This window comes from Triticum aestivum, chromosome 7B (assembly GCF_018294505.1).
Source record: "Triticum aestivum cultivar Chinese Spring chromosome 7B, IWGSC CS RefSeq v2.1, whole genome shotgun sequence".
Classification (NCBI taxonomy): Eukaryota; Viridiplantae; Streptophyta; class Magnoliopsida; order Poales; family Poaceae; genus Triticum; species Triticum aestivum.
Window position 1 is genome coordinate 582,001,287 of NC_057813.1, and position 20,047 is coordinate 582,021,333.

At 45.9% G+C, this 20,047-nt stretch overlaps 1 protein-coding gene and 1 long non-coding RNA gene across 3 annotated transcripts; one reads left to right on the top strand and one right to left on the bottom strand.

The window, feature by feature from the left end:
- Positions 1 to 2,799: 2,799 nt before the first annotated feature.
- On the bottom strand, positions 2,800 to 4,375 carry LOC123161217 (uncharacterized). Of its 2 annotated transcripts, XR_006480604.1 has the most exons (3): positions 3,830 to 4,375; positions 3,300 to 3,702; positions 2,800 to 3,265 (listed from the first exon to the last, which is right to left on the bottom strand). XR_006480604.1 is itself a non-coding variant. In XM_044579065.1 (2 exons), exons 1-2 carry the CDS (start codon positions 4,231 to 4,233, stop codon positions 3,426 to 3,428), a joined length of 681 nt encoding a protein of 226 aa, XP_044435000.1. In that variant the 5' UTR covers positions 4,234 to 4,375; the 3' UTR covers positions 2,800 to 3,425. The 2 variants fall into 2 exon arrangements, 1 of the variants encoding a protein (XP_044435000.1); XM_044579065.1 differs by having other exon boundaries at positions 2,800 to 3,702.
- An 8,083-nt stretch (positions 4,376 to 12,458) lies between these two features.
- LOC123162523 (uncharacterized) lies at positions 12,459 to 15,320 on the top strand. Its single transcript, XR_006481333.1, has 3 exons — positions 12,459 to 12,628; positions 13,320 to 13,385; positions 15,058 to 15,320. It is a non-coding gene; the product is annotated as an uncharacterized lncRNA (long non-coding RNA).
- The last annotated feature ends 4,727 nt before the right edge of the window (positions 15,321 to 20,047 follow it).

The following is a 20,047-nucleotide window of genomic DNA, read 5'->3' on the forward strand; positions in this document are numbered from 1 at the left end:
ACTATGAGCATGATGAAGATGTGCGAGAGGGTGAGGAGACCGATCGAGGGGGAGTGATCTCGCGTACTCGCCTACATTCAGATATGCCTTTGATGTTTCAAGCTGCAGATTGCTTCGTTTGGCCCCTCTGTTGGGCTTTTGACTGTAATAGACTGTAGTGTTTTGGGTAGCTATTGAACTATGGTGCTGTCAGGTTTTTGCCCCATGGCGTTCGTTTAGATGTCGGGCGAACGCAGTGGGTTTCCTGGCAGTGCCCGAACTCACTGCACCTCTTTCCTTTTCCCTGTTATTCTCTCGGAACTATGTATTTCCGTTCGTTTGCAATGGAAAGAGGTCATGCCCGGTTCGATTTTTTTTGCTTTTGAGAGGTTTAACTTGGGGCCATTTGACCTGGTTCTTCTCGGCTAAATGCTGGTCATTCTTTGGGCCGTGCAGGTTTCAGGCTGGGTTTGCAAAAGCCTGATCTCAAAAGGACCAGCCCAGTGTTCAAAAACAAAAAGGAAGGACTTGCCCGAGACCGACCCCAAGCCCTAAAAATCGTGTATCTCAAAAAAGAACCGGCCCGACCCCGACAAAAAGCATGTGATCTCAAATTTCTCGTCATAGGAGCGCGGAATGCATAACAAATTCTAGTTTATGCATCACACTAGAAAAGGCCAATACATGCTCACAAACATGAGGGGGAAAAGCCCTAATTTTGGGGTGTGTGTGTGTGTGTGTGACACTGAAAATATGTTATGTACCTATAGATGACATGACGGAAAAAACATAAGATAGAAATATCATGGGAGTAGAAAAAACTATAGGAAGTGAGATGACATGTATCTCAATTCATATAGGAAAAAAGATGTTATTTTGATGCAAATGATAGAAAAATTTTCTATTAAATTCAAGCTAATATTTTTTTGTTTCTTTAAAATTTGAAAGATTGGTCCTTCTTTTGCGGAAATAATTCTTGTATTACTCAATCAAAGTACAATCACGCTTAATAGCACCAAAAGCGACCTCTGGTCTGGACCCAAACCATGCAGCAGTTCGGCCTCGAATCCTCTCAAAGTTTGCCAAACACGTGACTAGAGGAATTAGAGTGAATTGCAAAAAACCACCATATTTGGGGCGTCCTTTGCAGAAAATCACCTAGCCCCTAATTTTGTACAAAAATCACCGCGTTTCTAGTAATCTTTTTGCAAATTGCACTAATCAGGTGATTTAGCCTGATTGATCACTTTCTGACAAGTGAGACCGGATTGTAAGTAGATGGTTTGGTAAAAAAAATTGACATATACCTCCCTTATAGCTAAAATCTCAGCCTCCAACACATCATTGCAGGAAGAAAATGTGCCTACAGGAGCTGAAAGATCGGTCCTTATCGTACATAGAAATAAGAATCCATTCGTATAAACCAGAAGTGCTCCAAAGGATCTTGTCGCTTTGAGCTTGAGTTGGCTCCAGCACTAGACGAGGTTGTGGCTGATGTGGCAGCAAAGTAGCCACGTTGACCTTGTGTGTCATAACAACACCGACCGGTGGGCTCGAGGTGTGACTTTTCGCTCGCTGCAAAAGAGTAGACAAGACCTTGTGATTTGGTGATCCACTGATCCTTTTATTTTCAGAACATCCTGCGAGTTTGGGGCGCAGGGCACTACTGATCCCGCTCCTGCCGAGAGGCTTCTGGCACATCGTTTAGAGTCGACATGACTGCATGTATACTGATATTTTTCCTCCGTTTTTTTTTTTACATAATACTAGAACGATGGATAATCACATTTCCTAGCTACCCCAGAAAACATCAAGAGCATCATGCATCAATCCCCTCGTCCATTTCAGATTTCACTGACGTGACGGCGTGGACGCACAATCAATCCCCGAAACCATTCCCGCACGCCAGAGATGTACTACCGGCCGGCATCGTGTAGGAAACCAGGCAAAAAAGAAGAAGCAAAGGCAAGGACCATGGCACCCTACCAACTGTTGAACACGCTCCCCTCTCAAACACAGTACAGCAGTAGACTGATTACTTGTTAATTAATCCGCGAAAGCGGCCGGACCAGCCAGGGAACGGATAAGGCCTCCAGCACAAACGTACACCCCGCATGACGCATGGCCCATCATCCTCTCCTCTCTTCACGCGCGACGTGACACCCGTTTCCTCTCTCGTTAATCGTTATCGCTTATCCTCCGCCCCCAAAGCTTATCCCTTCCATACCACTTTTGACATCCTTGTCGCCCTACCCTATCTCTCTGCACGTCACGTCGCTACTAAGTATTAATTTGGCCTTGTCCCCTTGATCTTTTAACATACGCTAATGTGGGAGCATCTCACCGTCTGTGCTTGGATGGTGAAGGCCTGAAGTGACCACCACTTGACGTCCCCTGGTCGAGCACATACGGTATCTCTGATTCAAGGATTTTCAGAGAATTTTCGGAGCACTGAGACCTTTAGAATTTCTGCTCTCGCCCCGCTTCGTACATAAAGAACAAACCAACCGAACCGAAGTGCACGGCCCAACGATATAGTACTCCACAAAATTTTCGGAGTATATTTCAATTGCTTGATTCTTCATAGGATGAATTCTCCATAAGATTTTCATACTGGTTTCTCTGATCACCCAAACCAGTTGAAAACAATCCGTTCTTTTCTATGACACAATCAAACAAGAAGCCAAATCATATAGACTTCGAATGGGCGTGATATTTCGGCCCTACATTTTTTTTTCTATTCATGTACGGTTTAAATCCTACAAATCAAAGAGGCCCTACAAGAGATAAAAAATATGGATCACGATGAACCCTTTTGCCGATATAGTATTTTTCAGAACACAAATTATGTACAATAGCACCACTTCACCAACCATAGTACACAGATATGGTCAAGTATATATGGTGCTCGGCAACTGTTAGTACTCTCAATTATTAGTTTGTATTATATTACATATGTGCAATGCACTGCTAAGAAACATCCTAGAGATCGACTTAGAACACACATGTCGATGATCAATCGGGGCTCTTACTTGCTTGATCTGCATGCATACCTTGGCGCTATACTAGCATTGAAAAGGTTAATCGGGCTTCTTCTCTCCAATGAGATAGAACACTGGCATAACTTGTAGGCTAGGATGGATATCACATGCACCATGTTCGGTGCTCCCTCTCCCTCTCTTTGCATGTCAATGCAACTACTAGCAGCTAGTAAAAGAATTAAGAAAAACCTAAGCTCTATGCGGCCATTGGTGATGTGAGCTGAGATGAGTGAGATCCCGGAGTACTACAAAGTAGGATCCATCCATCCATCCATCCATCTTGTCTCCTCCCTAGTAGTTTGTTTCCATTACTAATTCCCTTGCAACTTGCATGCATATGCATGTCTTTTCTCTTTTGGATCAATTTGATCGGTGCACGTACGGCGTCCCTGGATCAGTTGATGATCAGCCACTGCCGCCGGAGCCGCCACCGCCGCCGTTGATGACGCCGTCGTTGCCGATGTTGAAGGACGGCTCGGGCGGCAGGAAGGGCGGCAGCGCGGTGAGCGAGGTGGAGGAGACCCGCCGGATGGAGCAGCACCGCAGGATCCGGCGGCGCTTGTTGAAGGGGTTCTCCGGCTTGGCCAGCACGTCCTTGCTGCTGGTGGTGCCGGCCCCGGCCACGTCCTGCAGGTTCGCGAACGACCGCGACTTGCCGGAGAAGAAGCTCGACAGCCCCCGCCTGCCAAATCAAGAACTCGCAAATTAACCCACCGACCGAACCGAGAATTCGCCGTTCTTGCAAGAAAGAATTGGTAGGGTTGTTAATGGGGATGATTAAGGGAAGGGAGGTAAAGCTGGTTAATTACTTGATGGGGAGGGCGTCGTCGAGGGCGTCCAGGCTCGCGAGCCCGCCGGTCTTCTTGGTCCTCCTCTGCCACGGCGTCTCCCTGGCGCTCTCCACCTCCTCCCCTTCCTCCTCGTCCCCCTCGGAGACGGGGCCAATGGAGGACCGCTCGTTTTCCGCCTCGGCGGCAGCCTCGGCCTCCCTTTCCTCCTCTTCCTCCACCGTCTCCAGCACGAACAGCCCGTGGCCCTCACCGCCAAGCCGCCCCCCTTGCACCGCCGCCACCACCTCCTCCTCCTCCTCCTGGTAGTGCACGACGTCCTTCCTCTTCCTCGCCCCGCCACCGCCGGCACCACCGCCGCACATCCCGGACGGAGCCACGGGCGCGGGCCCCACGGCCGCCGCCGCGGTAGCCACAACGGACATCGCGTCCGGCCGTGAAGGGTGCTGCAGCTGCTCTCATCAATGGCGCCCGCAGGCCTCGGCGCGCGGCTCAGACGCCCATGGCCTCGGCCACCATTGGAGCTGCTATTATTGCTCTCGTCGCGATGGTTCGGAGGACAGAAGGAGAGGATGGGAGCGGCGCGGGGGAGTATATAGGCCGGCTCCGGGGCCGGGGAGGGAGACGGGTGGACAGGGACGCGTGGAGGGGGGGACGTGTCGGAAGGGGCGAGGGTGACGGGCGCGCCGGACAGCGGAGGCTGCATGCACGCCAACACGTTTTGGCTTAGCCTTTTGCGTGCCCATGCCCCGTATATGGCGCGCCTTTTGTTTTGCCTATTCAAAGCTTATCGGCAACCATGGCTTCCTCTTCTAGCACTTTCCGTCTCATTTCCGTGAAGTTTCCCGGGTAATTTCTTGCCAATGCTATATATTTTGAATCGCCTCAAGCTACAACAATGAGTGTCGTGCGGATCATGGGAAGACCTTCACTAGGTTCGTGACACAATGGCGTATGATAGTTTACAATGTTTCTTTGTCACGAGATAGTAAAGTGATCACAATCAAGACACACATACAACCTACATATACAACACATTCATGTCACCACAGACTTGTGAAATTTGGTGTCTCGGATGCATGCTATGAATAGAGCGGGACATAAGAGGTTCACTTAATATGGCCACCTAAAATGTCGTATTCAATTTTTTGCTTTAGCTTAGCCTTTTGCATGTCCATGCCCCATATATGGCGCGATTTTTGTTTTGCCCAAATCAATGCCTTATCGGCAACCATGCTTCTATGGGTATCCCATGTGCAACATGGCATCTCACTCTTCACCTCTTCTCCTTGCCACGTCCCTCCGCACTTCCATCATGTTTCCAGGTGATCTCTTGCCAACAATATAAATTGGCATTGAGTAGGGAAGGTTCCTACCAATAATTAATACCACATTTAGTGAAGTAAAAAAGGATGTTGGGTGTTTATTTTTTTTGGTTTACATGCGAAGGAGTCCAAAAACCGATGGGTCATTATAAAGGCAGTCTCAATGCCACTCACCATGGCGAGTCCGTGTTGGCCACTCTTGTTATATTTATATTTAGGTCTAGCATCAAATGTTTATGTTTTAGCTGCATAGATTTATTTTTTGTGTTCATTTAGTGGCTTTCTGCTCAGCCCACATAGACTCCCTATGATGAGCAGCGGCCCTCCAACTCAAAGGACGTTCCTAATACTTACTTTCCGTTTAATTTTCAATAAAGTGTCATAATCAGTTCAGAGTTTCGTCCAGCCGGCATATACTAAATTTACAACCAATTCATAGTTTAAGAGTTGAAATTGTTCTGGTATTTTTGTACCTATCATAATCACATGTATTTTTTAGCAAATTGTACTAGAGGGGGGCATGGATGCGTTGAGGGGAAGACGTGTCGGAAGCAGCGTGGGTGACAGCTGCGCACACATGGGAGGTTACATGCACCCACCCGCGGGGCAACATGTTTTACCTTACACTTTCGCGTACCCATGCCCCATATATGGTGCGGCTTTTGTTTTGCCTAATCAAAGCCTTAGCATCATCCACGCTCCTCTATGTACCCCGTACACAAACATGGTATCTCCCTCTCGTCTCTTCTTTGTTGCCACTTTCCCTCCCTTTCTCGCCATCTTTTCAAGGTAACTTCTTGCCAACAATGTTCATCGGCATTGGGTGTGGAAGATTCACATTGATATTTAATAGTACATTTCAGTGCACTAATAGTATGTTGGATGATGCTTTGTTTGTTTACATGTGGTGGCAATCAAAAAGACTATGTGTCGTTATAAACGTAATCCCAATGCCACTCACCGTAGCGGATCCATGTTGGCCATTCTTTGTTATGTTTGTGTTTGGGCCTAACGCCGGATCATTGTGCTTTAGGTAGCATAGATTTGTTTTTCGTGTTCATTTACCGATCCTCCACTCAGCCACATAGATTGCATTGGTGAGTAGTGACCCTCCATCTCATATCATCCATGGTGGTGGTCTCCTTGAATGAAGTCGTCCCCAACAAAATCTCTTGGTTGTTATCGATTCCATTAGGTCTCATATTCTCGTTGGTGAAAAACACATTTCTTACATGAATCATCTTTGTCGATCACAGTATGCTGGAGACACGTCAATACCTTCACTCTGAAGCTCGTCAAGCTACAACAACGAGTCTTGCGCAGTTAAGGGGAAGAACCCCGCTAGGTTGGTAACACAATGATGTGTGCTGAAATACAATGTTTTTTTATCGACAGAGAGTAAGCTGGACACAAGTTTCACACACACACACACACACACACACACACACACACACACACACACACACACAAGTTACATGTAGAACACTCATGTTACCACATACTCGTGGACGGTCGTGTCCCCAAGTCATACTCCCTTCGTCTAGGTGTGTAAGTCATCTTACGAAAATCAAATAATCCAAAAACACTTAGGCACGGTGCATTAAATTCTACATTGTTTCTTGTTTCTTGACATATCAACCAATAAGAGATGTGGGGTGTGCATGCTTTTAATGACTTGAGACTACCAAACACGACATGCAGTGGTTAGTTCATTGCATGCAATGCTATTAATTAGCAAATGAACATTAAGTTCTCTCGTTTTTTCCTTCTCCTTGGTCATGGTGCACAACCTAAGATGACTTACTCACCTAGACGGAGGGAGTAATGTCTTTCGTTTTTTCCTTCTCCTTGGTCACGATGCACAACCCAAAATGACTTAAGGGGCTCACTTAATGCGGCCACCTTATACGTCATAATACTTACTTGTTGCTTAATTTTCTCGAGAGTGCCGCATACAAAATTTACATCAGTTTAGAGTGTGGGAGTTGGAGTTGTTTTATATTTTTCCACTTACCAGCAATCATATTTTTTAGCTAATACCTTCTCACTAAACTTGTCTTTTAGATATTCCATTTCCACAACCCTTTGGCACTCGACATACACGGTAAAACTATGTGCAATACAAAGCATGCCTTCTCCTGAGCAATAAACATTACTCCCTCTGTACAGTACGTAGATTGTAAACATAGCCAAATCTGATTTGCGCCATGCATGCATTGGACTCTGTGTCACACTTGTGTTACTAGCTGGCTGTAATGAACCAATGAGCTAAAAGTCAACATGCTGAGAAATGATCAAGGAGCTAAAGTCACAGCGACTAACTAAGCCACACGTTTTAATCACAGTGGCGCAGAGATTGTTTTAAACCGTCGGTGTGAGGACCTGCACATTCAGTCACGCACCCAGCCGCGAGCTAGACCTAAATCCCCGTAAAATATCTGGAAAATTGGTAGACGTGTGGTGCTTTGTTTTACACCACAACTTAGTCAACGTCCCACATATTCGCTCGGTCGGCGATCGATTCTTTTTCTTCTTCTCATATCCTCATCACTAGGCAAGTACGCACACACTTTCGCTAATGCTTTTATTTCCCCATCGCTTTCGTGATCTTTTACGTCCAGATTTTCCATGGCGCGGCCTACGTGTTGCCAGATAGGGCTCGCTAGCTTATCGATGACGCCGGCGGCCATGACGAGGCGGCGAGCCTGGAATCTGCTTCTCCGGTAAAATTAAATTTATCGTCTCTGATCATGTGATCAAATTAAGGAGCTCCACTTGTCACGGCGTATCTTCGGTCAGATCCTCGCGACGAATTGCTCTGTCCTGACGTGAGCTAGCTACACATGGTTACATCCGCGATATAGTGATATGTCGCTGTTGAGTCAGCATGAGATTATACTGAACTATTGGTCCATGTCAGAGAAAATGGTAGGCGGTTATTTGAATGAAGCAGGTGGACATTATGAAACTGATCGGTTCACAGCAACCCACCTCCAAACAAACTGGGCATACAAAAATTAATATGGTGTGCTATTTTTTTTCCGGGGAATATTATTCAGCAGAGTATATGACAAGGATCAACGGCGTCAACCGAAAAGAAGCCTGCTGCTGCTGCGGCTGCTTATCAGCTTATCCGGAGGTGCCGGTAAGGTGATTCCACCTGCGCCGGCCGTTTTGGGAGGATGAATCAGCTGGTTCAGAGCACGACGTGGCCATCTCTCCTGCAGCGGGTACTATATAAAGCGATGAGATCAGTACTAGTGTTACTGTTTATGTATGGAAAGGAGAGAAATGAATAGATAGATCGAGACATGGAGGTAGATGGATAGAGAGATTGGCCGTGTGTATCCTGCTTATCCGATCAGGTCTGACACGATCCTAATCCTTCTGCAGTTCCTAGCGCCGATACTACATATCTTCAGACTTCAGTTGCTTCTCAAAATAAAAGGAAAGAAAAGGAAAGACTTCAGTTGGGCCTGCTTGGCAAGAGCACAATCTGAACTCCACGTTGGCTCACAGAACACATCGACATGGTTTGGATAAGTACTATCTCTGCTGTGGAGTACTTCCTCCGTCCATAAATACTTATCATCAAAATGGACAAAAAACGATGTATCTAAAACTAAAATACATCTAGGTACATTATGTTTTATTCATTTTGACGACAAGTATATTCAGATGGAGGGAGTACATGGTATGGTATTGCTTCTTATTTTTAGCATTAAAAATGACCGCCTCCCAAGTATTAGTACTCACGTGGCAAGAACCCAGCAAATGATTAAGTATTGATGTCAAAATAGCTCTTTGCCATGTTGCTTTTGGATGTAATTTTGCAAGAACCTCAAACATTTGATAGAGTTCGTTGTCAATTAATTTCATAGTGAAAAACTTGCCGGCTTGCCGGTTTTGTGCGTGTGGCCCTGCCTCCGCCTCTGTTCGCCGGCGTCTCCATGCACCGATGCCCTGCCCCTGCGGGGTCGACTGAACCGCTTGAAGAATACCCGACATGCGGCGCAACGATTGTGTTTTGTTGCTTCCCGGTGGGCGTTGGGCCTATTGTTTGGGTATTGGGCCTCCTGTTGTAGCGGGCCACGAGACGAAATTTAGGATTGCCGCCTTGCCCTGGCCCAAATCCCTTCCCCCGACCCGATTAATGCTCGCGCTGGCCATTTAGGACAGTATAACTGAACCAGATCCCTACCCTCTCACGACCTCTCCATTTTTGGCTGTCCATTGTTGTGATTGGGTCATCTAGGACCGTTAGATCTTCTGTCCTAAAGGGCAGCTTCTCCATAGGAAAAATCTGAGCTCTCTCGTTAAGGGGGCTTTGCACCCAGCCCAATGAGGCAGAAAGGCCGGAATCCGTCCGTACCACTGATCAATCGTTATTTTCCTCCAAAAGAAAATCACACGGCGGCGCAAGGAGTGATGAGAATCCGTTCGTACCACCGATCAATCGCTATTTTCCTCCAAAAGAAAATCACACGGCGGCGCAAGGAGTGAAGAGGATCCGTCCAACGCTGCGAGAGAGAGGGTCGTCGCGGAAGAGATGGAATCTGGGAGCCGATGCGGACCGGCCCTGCTAGAGAGAGAGAGAGAGTGTGTTGGAGCGAAAACTGCTATGCTGAAATTTAATAGGCGCAATCATTCTTCTGTTTCTCTACGCAGATTCATGACAAATTGACTGGTGATGTTCCCATCGTTTTCGCTGCCTGGGGGTATAAGTACCTCTGTATATACGCTTCATCCCCTTCCCCTGTCACTCTTCGAGCCTTATTTTCGCAGTTAATCCGCGGTCTTTGGAACCAGCCGCTGGTGAGCCACCCACTAATCTTGTGCATCACCCCTCCCCCCCCCCCCCCCCCAACCCATGTCCTCTCTTCTCTATGCATCTTTTGCAGGGACACGCCATCATCCTTCTCCGCCTTTTGCAGTCATGGTTTGTGGATTATGTGTCATCTTGGATTCCATCTAACCATCCCGACTCCTCCTCTGCTTGATATGTTGTGGTGATTTTTCAGACAATTGGGTATGAAATAGTTGCGAGATGAAGTATTGGACATATGTAGCAACGAAGACACAAGGATGGAAAAGAAGTGGTCCACTTCTATCAGCTGAGAGTGGTAGATGTACAAGAATTCTCCACACTAATATATTGAATCGTTTCTTTCTCAGAAACCATTTTCTAACAATATTGTTTGTATTAGTTTTATTGTAGATGTTTGACTGGATCCAAGTACTCATTCCAGTACACGGTGAATATTATTTGGGAGGCACTATACTATGATTTAACAAGAAGTCTGATGTTCCTTTTGTATTATGATTTGACTCAAATATGTCCGAGAAGGCGGCGGATGGTAGTACTGTACTTTAGGCAACAATGGTTTCTCGATTTTCATATAATAAGATTTTTTTAGAAGAATAGGAACCAACGATTTTTAATGGATGCTTTTATGTTATTCCTTTTGGAGTTAGAGATCCTCCAATAACAGACTAGAAGAAAATAATAGTTCAAAGGCTGAATCAATTATGTTCTCTAATTAGTGTAAGCCTCTATCAATGTTTATGATTAAAAAAAAGAGAAGTTGCCAAGTATTTCACTGTTTTTCAGAAGTCCCTTTTACGAAATCTAACACAGTGTCCTTCTGCTGTTTCCAGGATTAATATCATTACAACGCGGACTTGTTTTACTTATGTCATTATGTTTGTTTGTGATAACTTGTAGGGATGTTATTTTGCATTCTTCACACACCAGTTTGTTCAATCCAAATAAGCAGGTAGTATAAATTGTTTGCCATACTTTACAATTTCTTATGTGTATTGGCCTTTTTTTTTTGCGGGTGAATGTGTTGTGGCCTTTTTGATTCAGTTTGGCAACCAACATATTTTAATGCCATCTGCATGTCCAAAATTGACTGAGATCATGCTTCTTGATCTCTGTCCAAACTATAATTGCCAATATAGATCATGTCTGTGAGTTTTGTCTACACGAAATTCTCTCTATATATAGACAGTGCTACCATCTATTTATTTTCAGGGGGATGCCAAGGTAGCAACTAAGTATCAAATTAGTTCCAGCATAAGTACATGACACATTAATATTTCATCTGACTTTAAGTATTATTTCTCATCTCCTTTCAATACTTGCGCTTTTGCTCTCTTACTGTATTTTTGTTCCCCTTTACTGCATATTAGTTGTCTGAGGGGAAACCAATGTCTATATACACAGGAGTCAGCATAGTGTCAAAGTACAATATATTCGATACTATCAACATGTTATATTTATGTTGCATTATAGATTAGCATCCAGATTTTTATTTTACTCATGTGAATTATCTCTCTGAATAATGTGGACCAATTTCAGGTATTAGTATTGTACTATGTTACATACAGGTAATACATTAGGTACTACAGAATCGGCATATATTTTTCTCAATGTGGTGCCAAGAGAACTTGCAACAAATGTGATTAAACCTGACAAGCTGTGAAACGACAAGACTGCTGTCGAACAACCTAGATGAAGTGTATTACCAGATAAAAGACCTCAAATAAGCCCACATGACATTTTAGGGGTACTGGTCCTTCGTCCAACAACATGCTAATGAGGCCAAACCAAGGTGACTTGCACACTCATGTCGCATGATCAAGATGGTGTCGATGAAATTAGAAAAACAATAACAGAGCTTCAGCTTCATAAACAATATACTCAATTTGTTGTAAACATGGTGAAAAGAGATGTATGCCCGGGTGTAGTTCCTTTCATATGAGGCTGTAGAATCTCAGCTGTTCGACTTAAATGTAAGTTTTCTTGTGGGGCTTCAACAATGTTAGAAATAAGTAGAGATTGTTTAGATAATATGTTGTTCAATTTTTTTGAAGTATTTGTACGGCATATTGGTTTTTAAGTATTTCTATTGGTTTTGTCAGTATTTTTATTTTTTATGTATGACGCCAGCCTTTGTGAGAGAGTGTAGGAGTCAAAAGAGATCACGATCAATTACAAAACATGTATCCATCAACCACCTTAATTCAAAACTCATTATAAGAGCCAAAATTAAGGAGAAAAGCCCAAGTTGCTAGAAGGCACAATACTTTAGAACATTGCAAACATTGAACTTAAATAACTTCGTATCCTAAGAACTGTAAGAGCCAAATTAGATGGGCGCAGCAACGCGCGTCATTAAAGATTTACTCCCTCCGTTCGAAATTACTTGTCCCGAAAATAGATGTATTTAGAACTAAAATATGTCTAGATACATCCATTTCTGCGACAAGTAATTCCGAACGGAGGGAGTAGTAATAAAAAGGAAAGCCTTCCCTGCCGCCAGCCGAGGCGCTCGTTCCTCCCGTGACTCGAGGCGGCGGCTGCTGTCGTCTCGCCTCGCCGCGGCTGCTGTCGTCTCGCCTCGCCGCGGCAGTTGTGTTGCCATAGCGCCGCCGTCTTCGAGAAGCTTCCGCCCGCCCCCTGCTGCCGCCGGCGCGGCCTCCACCTCAGGTGAGCACATCCCCGTGCCTGTATTCGCCGCCCCTCACAGGATCCCACGACGCCGGGCTGTAGAGTTCAGTTTAACAGTGGAATTGCCGCAGCGAGGTGGACTAATAGTGTCTTGGTGGGTTTGATCTGTTGGATCGTGTGTTAATTGCAATGATGTTGCCTTCGGTTGTTTCGATGGATGCACCGAGATAAGTGAAGATCATGGCGGCCTAAGAATTGATTAGCCCATTAGGGATAGTTGATCGTAATCCCCTGATGTTAGATGTGGTGAGCCTTTGCTCTTGTCCTCTGATTCGGTATGCCTTTCATATCACGGGCCTGTCAGGCTCGAACGTGCAAGGGTGCAGTACATCGGGTCTCCTTCTGTCACAGAATATTACTCCCTTCGTTCCTAAATATTCGTCTTTCTAGAGTTTTTAACAAATGACTACATACGGAGCAAAATGAGTGAATCTAAACTCTAAAATATGTCTATATACATCCGTATGTGGTAGTTCATTTGAAATCTCTAAAAAGACAAATATTTAGGAACGGAGGGAGTATGATACTATTTTTGATGGTAAACTGCTATTATTAATTGAGTTCTGATTTTAAATCTGTCCTGCTGGTATGGTTTCTATTGCAACTAAGAGTGGTACTGCTCGTGTTTGCCGCCGTGATCGTTTTAACAAAATGCATGATTTTCTCTCAGGTTCTATTGATGGCAACTTCAGTTATTAAGGCTCAACATGTGCCGCCATACTGATTGGGCAAGCAGGTCTGGTCTCTGCATATGTAGCCTCCCCCTTTTAGTTTAACGAAATAAATATCACATTTCTTTTGAGAAATAAATATCACATTTGGTACCATGGCAGTTCTAATTTCAGTCTTGTTACAGCTGTTTTTCTTGGCCTGAGCAGCGACTCTGTAAGTCTGTATTTGGCTCGGGATGATCCGGTTGCTCCAGCAGAACTGAGCAAGCTGATGCAAATTTTACTTGTTAACGTCGTATTGAATGTGGTTCAGTGATTTTAAATAAACACACAAACAAATGGAGAATCTTCACTGATAGTGCACGATATTTGCTCCTGAAAACAAGTATATCATTATCCTTACCTTCATCTGAATCACTTTTGGCATTGTATTTCTGAGAAAAAACATACCACATTATAGTTTCGCCCTTCGTTCACGTATTCCCTTTTTCATATGTGTTCCATAAAATGATGCAAAACTCAACTACAATCATCTTGATACATCATAGCCTAGAGAGAATAACTCTAGCATAGTCCCCAAGGCTAGCTGATTTCATATAACTTGTTTGGTCCACACTTTTTACTTGGCGGAGCTAGCATTTGACAACAGGGTGGTCCACACTTTTTACTTGGCGGAGCTAGCATTTCTGTCAACAAAGCTAATTGAGGCAGAAATGATGTACAAAACTATGTATGCATTCATGTATTGGATATCATAGTGCAAAAAGCAAACCCTAAATTAGAAATTTGGGTATTTCGGTTGCTCACTTGCTGCTACTGGAGACCTGCTGGCAGTCCTGCCTGCTGGTGACTGAGTGAGCGGCAGCGGTGGCCGCGGGCTTTGAGGGGGCGGAGGGCCGGAGGCAGGGGCGCCAGGCTGCTGGGATCAGGGGCGCAGCCGCACATGCCGCAGGGCAAGGGCCGCGCGAGTGGGAAGGAGAGGTGGGCTTGGCTCCGGCCGGCGACCGGCGAGGCCGCAAGGTCGACGACGGCGAGCAGGTTAGGCGAGGAATAGCGGCGGGGCATCGGAGCACGCCTGTGCGAGGGGCGGCTGTTCTGCTCTCGACGTGGACGAACGGTGGCTGTGTTCCTACTTCCTCCTGTTCTCCTGGGTCAACCAGTCCAGTAAGTGTTACTGGGCCCAATTTTTTTTCCTGGCCCAGTTATAGATCCATAGGTATATATCCCAAAATCCCAGTTATCATCCAAAATCCCAGGGTGGGCCTGGCCACCCAGTAGCTCCGCCCCTGTTTTTAGGTTACTTGTTGCAAGTCTTACTATGGGAGTCAGCCCTTTATAGTTTCTTCAATTAACTATGTGGAAGTGGAAGGTTTAACCAGTCCTACTACTTGGGGTTTCATGTTAATACACGAAAACTGTACCTGCAAAAAAAAAACACGAAAACTGGGCATTGATATCCATTGAACGCTTGGGTTTAGGAACTTCTCGTAACTACATATTCCAAGACCTTGCTTCAGTTAGGAAACCATGATGCAACTATTGAATGTGTGCATTAAGTATGAATCTCTGGACCATATACCTTGTGCCATTACAAGTTTTTATCACCTTAATGTTGCTTGGAGTATGACTATATGAAAAGAGAAAGGAGGAGTGTCTCTTTAGTTACTCCTATTCCTTGTTCGACCATAAAGTACAGTTGTTGTTAGCCTATTATATTCATTTATACTGATTTTCCAGGGAAAACTAGAGGAAGATGAGAAGCTCTTCAAGGCAGCACTGCATGAAGCTAAAGAAGGATTTGGACCGAGAAATCCACATTATGCATCGCTTGAGTGCCCATTTAAGTCCATAAGCTAGCTTATTAGATTGCCGAGGTGCGAGCACCACATGGGTGTCCATTTGCTAATCCACGACCTGGGTATTCCAACCAAGGATACTCGTTTGCAATACCGCGTTGTATTCATGCATAACTATTATGTTTTATGTCATCACTCATGGTCATGAAATAGCTCTCTTCGGTTTGATTTGGGTCAAAGGACGGATACTTAATATCATCCTCCTATGGTTCATGTTGGCTACAAATGGCCCGTAGAAGGAGTCGACGAGAGCCAATGTTAGTACATACTACAATAGGGAGACACATGTTAATGTTTAACATAAGTAAACTAATATTTGGGAAAAGGCGGGACCACGACATTATCAATCTACGACGTGGTGCGGTTTCATTGTTGCATCCACGAGCACTTGAAGGCATATGCTTGAGCTTGAAACTGCATGTCACAAAGATGTAGGCACCCAAGATATTCGATGTCTGCGTGTCTCTCAAATTCAATGCGGACAAACCTATGGACTAAGAGAACCAACAACCTGGATGTTTGTTGGATCATCCGGAGGCTAATCTCAATCACGTATGGTCTAAGCTCCGTGCGTGATCGAGATTAGCCTCAGGATGATCCAACAAACCATCCGGGTTGTAGAACAAGTTCATGTCGACTGCTTCAATTCCGAATTCCATAGGCTTGATTGCGCTGAAGTTGAGAGACATGCGACACCAAATATCTGGGATTCCTGCACCTTTTCGACTTGTAATTTCAAGCTCAAGCACAAGCCTTGTGGCGCGTGTGGATGCAACAAGCAATCTGCACCGCGGCGCTAATTGATATTGTTGTGGCCTCACCTTCTCCTAGATACAACATATTCAACTCTACAGTTATAAGTGGTTGCCATTTTCAAATATTAGTTTGCTTATGTTAGCCATTAACATTAGTTTCTCCATCGCCGTATGTACCATCATTGTCTCCCTCGACTCCTCCTATGGGTTACCTGGTATTCAACATAGACTGAAGCAGGACGACCTTGATGAATCCATCCTTTGACCCAAATGAAACAAAAGAGCATCATGGCCATGAGATGACGAAGGACAAAATAACACTGACGTAGGAATTCAACGAGGTGTTTAGAATGAGGATCCCTAGTTGGAATACCCAAGTCGTGGATTGGCTAATGAACAACCATTTCAACCCGCCTACAAATGCAATTAAGATTTCCATCCTCTTCCTATGTTGAACAAAATGCATTAGCATGTTAGCTGCTGAGCAATCTACAATTCTCACTGTTTGACTAGTTAACTTGTACTGCATTACCACGTGTCGCAGGCAATTCAGTTCTGATATAACCCAACATAGAGAAAGATGTGATGTTGTGGGAATGAAATTGGTATATGCATACTATGTAAAAATCATTCAGGTTATCTTGCCAATATAAGTGTTGAAGCACTTGAGCAAGTTTTTTATCAACTATAGAGCAAGTGTGCATTGTTTGCTTATTTTTTTCACAGATATGTAGCATAATGCTTACAAGTTATGTTAGTTTGCCAACTACTTCCTCCGTTCACAAAAAAGATGCTAACTTTTTTGTGAATCGGATGTATATAGTCACGTTTTAGTGTGTTTGCTCATTCATTTCAGTCTTTATGTAGTCCAATATTTAAATATCCAAAACATCTTATTTTTGCGAACGGAGGAAGTATAATTCTAGAATTTCCTCCGCATTGTACTGTAAATTAAAATGGGATAAGATTTTTATTTTCAATGGTACGTCTCAAAGGATTCCTCTTAGTAGTATCATCCTAAAACTAACTTGGGTGCCATCATGTTTGTTATTAAAGGAAAGTTAAGAAGAGGTTATAATATACTCCGTACTATCACTACAAAAAAAAGACACATCCGTGACATTTTGGGCCGAACGAAATTTTTTTCTGTCATACTTATGACACTTCTATGATGATAATTGTGAAAAAACCCAGTATCATCATAGATGTGGTGGGTGAGGGAGTCCTGGATTAGGGGGTGTCCGGACAGCCGGACTATATACTTTGGCCGGACTGTTGGACCGTGAAGATACAAGACTCAAGACTCCGTCCCGTGTCCGGATGGGACTCTCCTTTGCGTGGAAGACAAGCTTGGTGATCCGGATATTAGGTTTCCTTCTTTGTAACCAACTCTGTGTAAACCCTAGCCCCCTCCGGTGTCTATATAAACCAGAGGGTTTGGTCCATATGGGGATGATCACAACATTCATAATCATCATAGGCTAGCTTCTAGGGCTTAGCCTCTACGATCTCATGGTAGATCAACTCTTGTAATACTCATCTCATCAAGATCAATCAAGCAGGAAGTAGGGTTTTACCTCCATCGAGAGGGCCCGAACCTGGGTAAAACATGTGTCCCTTGCCTCCTGTTACCATTAGCCTTAGACGCACAGATCGGGACCCCCTACCCGAGATCCGCCGGTTTTGACACCGACATTGGTGCTTTCATTGAGAGTTCCTCTGTGTCGTCGCTGCAAGGCTCGATGGCTCCTTCAATCATCAACAACAACGCAGTCCGGGGTGAGACTTTTCCCCCCGGACAGATCTTCGTGTTCAGTGGCTTCGCACCGCGGGCCAATTCGCTTGGCCATCTGGAGCAGATCGACAGCTACGCCCCCGGCCATCAGGTCAAGTTTGGAAACTTGAACTACATGGCCGATATCTGCGGAGACTTGATCTTCGATGGATTCGGGCCTACGCCAGGAGCGCCGAACAGTCACGACGAGCACGGCTTAGACCTGCTGTCTGACAATACTCGGGGTATCGCACCTGCAGGATCCCCGGACCTAAACTCAGGGCAGATTGCGTCGTCCGAGGACGGGTGGATAGACCCCGCCCCGGAGGCCACACGCTCATCGGTGGTAGAGCCGAACACCGGCTTCACCCCCAAGGAAGCCGGTGACACCGGACCCCCGGACTCGTGTCCGGCTATAGGCTCCAGTCCACGCACCCCCGAGCCCGCAGAATCTGGTTGGGCTCCGATAATGGAGTTCACCGCTGCGGATATCTTCCAGCACTTGCCCTTTGGCGATATGTTAAACTCGTTAAGGTCTCTCTCTTTGTCAGAAGAATCTTGGCCGAACTGTGTCCGACTCGAGTGGGAAGCGGGCGACGAAGGAATTCCTTGCCCACCCACCACCCACTTCATAGCCACGGTCGATGATTTGACCGACGTGCTTGATTTCGACTCCGAAGACATCGACGGTGTGGACGACGATGTAGGAGATGAACAGGAACCACCGACCACGGGGCAGTGGACAGCCACCTCCTCATATGATATATATATGGTGGACACTCCAAAAGAAACCGATGGCGATGAGGCAATGGAGGATAACCCCTCAAGGAAGAAAGCAAAACATGGGCGTCGTCAGCGCCGCTCCAAACCCCGCCACAGCAATACCGGCACAGGAGATGAAAACAATCCGGATGGTGCCGAAGATGAATAAACCCCGATCAGCCTGCCTTCGAGCAGGCCGAACAGGAAGACGGGTAGGTCAGCCCAAACGAACAGGGGACAACGGATACCCGGAGGAGGACAACTACATGCCCCCCTCCGAAGACGAGATTAGCCTCGGCGACAATGAGTTCGGCGTGCCTAAGGACCCCGTAGAGCAGGACCGTTTCAAGCGCCGGCTTATGGCCACTGCGAGGAGCCTGAAGAAGAAGCAGCAACAGCTCCAACCTGATCAAGACCTGCTCACAGACGGATGGACGGAAGTCCTGGCAGCCGAGGAATATGGACTCGAGCGCCACACGGCTGACCGGCCACCTCATGGCCGGGATAAAACGGCGTATCAGCCCGAATACCAGCCCGTACCCCCACGCCAATACACTACGGCCCGGGACAATAGGCAGGACCTGCAAGACATACTGGAAAACAAGGCAGGACAGCCAAGATCGATCTACGGATCGCGAGCGCGTGCCCCAACACGTGACAACAATCGTCATGCCGGATACACTATCAACAAGTCCGGTCAGGCCGAACACACTCAACCAGACTCATTCGAACTGCATAACCACATAGCCCGGCATAGAGGCGCCGCACACCCCCTCTGCTTCACCGATGAAGTGATGGATCATGAATTCCCAGAAGGGTTTAAACCCGTAAACGTTGAATCTTACGATAGCACAACAGACCCCGCAGTATGGATCGAAGATTTCCTTCTCCACATTCACATGGCCCGCGGTGACGATCTGCATGCCATAAAGTATCTTCCCCTTAAGCTCAAAGGACCAGCCCAACACTGGCTAAATAGCCTGCCGGCAAATTCCATCGGCAGCTGGGAAAACCTGGAGGACACTTTCCTCGACAAATTCTAGGGCACATACATGCGACCTCCGATGCTGATGACTTGGGCCACATCACCCAACAACCCGGAGAGTCAGCCAGAAAATTCTGGACTCAGTTCCTAATTAAAAAGAACCAAATCGTCGACTGGCCGGATACCGAAACCCTAGCGGCCTTTAAGCATAATATCCACGACGAGTGGCTCGCCCGACACCTCGGCCAGGAAAAACCAAAATCCATGGCGGCCCTCACGACACTCATGAAACGCTTTTGCGCAGGCGAGTACAGCTGGTTGGCTCGCAGTAGCACCACACCAATAAACTCCGGCACTTCAGACGTTCGTGACATTAACGGCAAGCCACGGCGCAACAGACATAAGCGTCGGAACAATGGCGACAACACTGAAGACACGACAGTCAATGCCAGATTCAGTGGCTCAAAATCTGGTCAGCGGAAAAAGCCGTTCAAAAGAAACAATCAGGGACCGTCTAGTCTGGACCGCATACTTGACCGCTCATGCCAAATTCACGGCACCCCGGATAAGCCAACAAACCACACCAATAGAGACT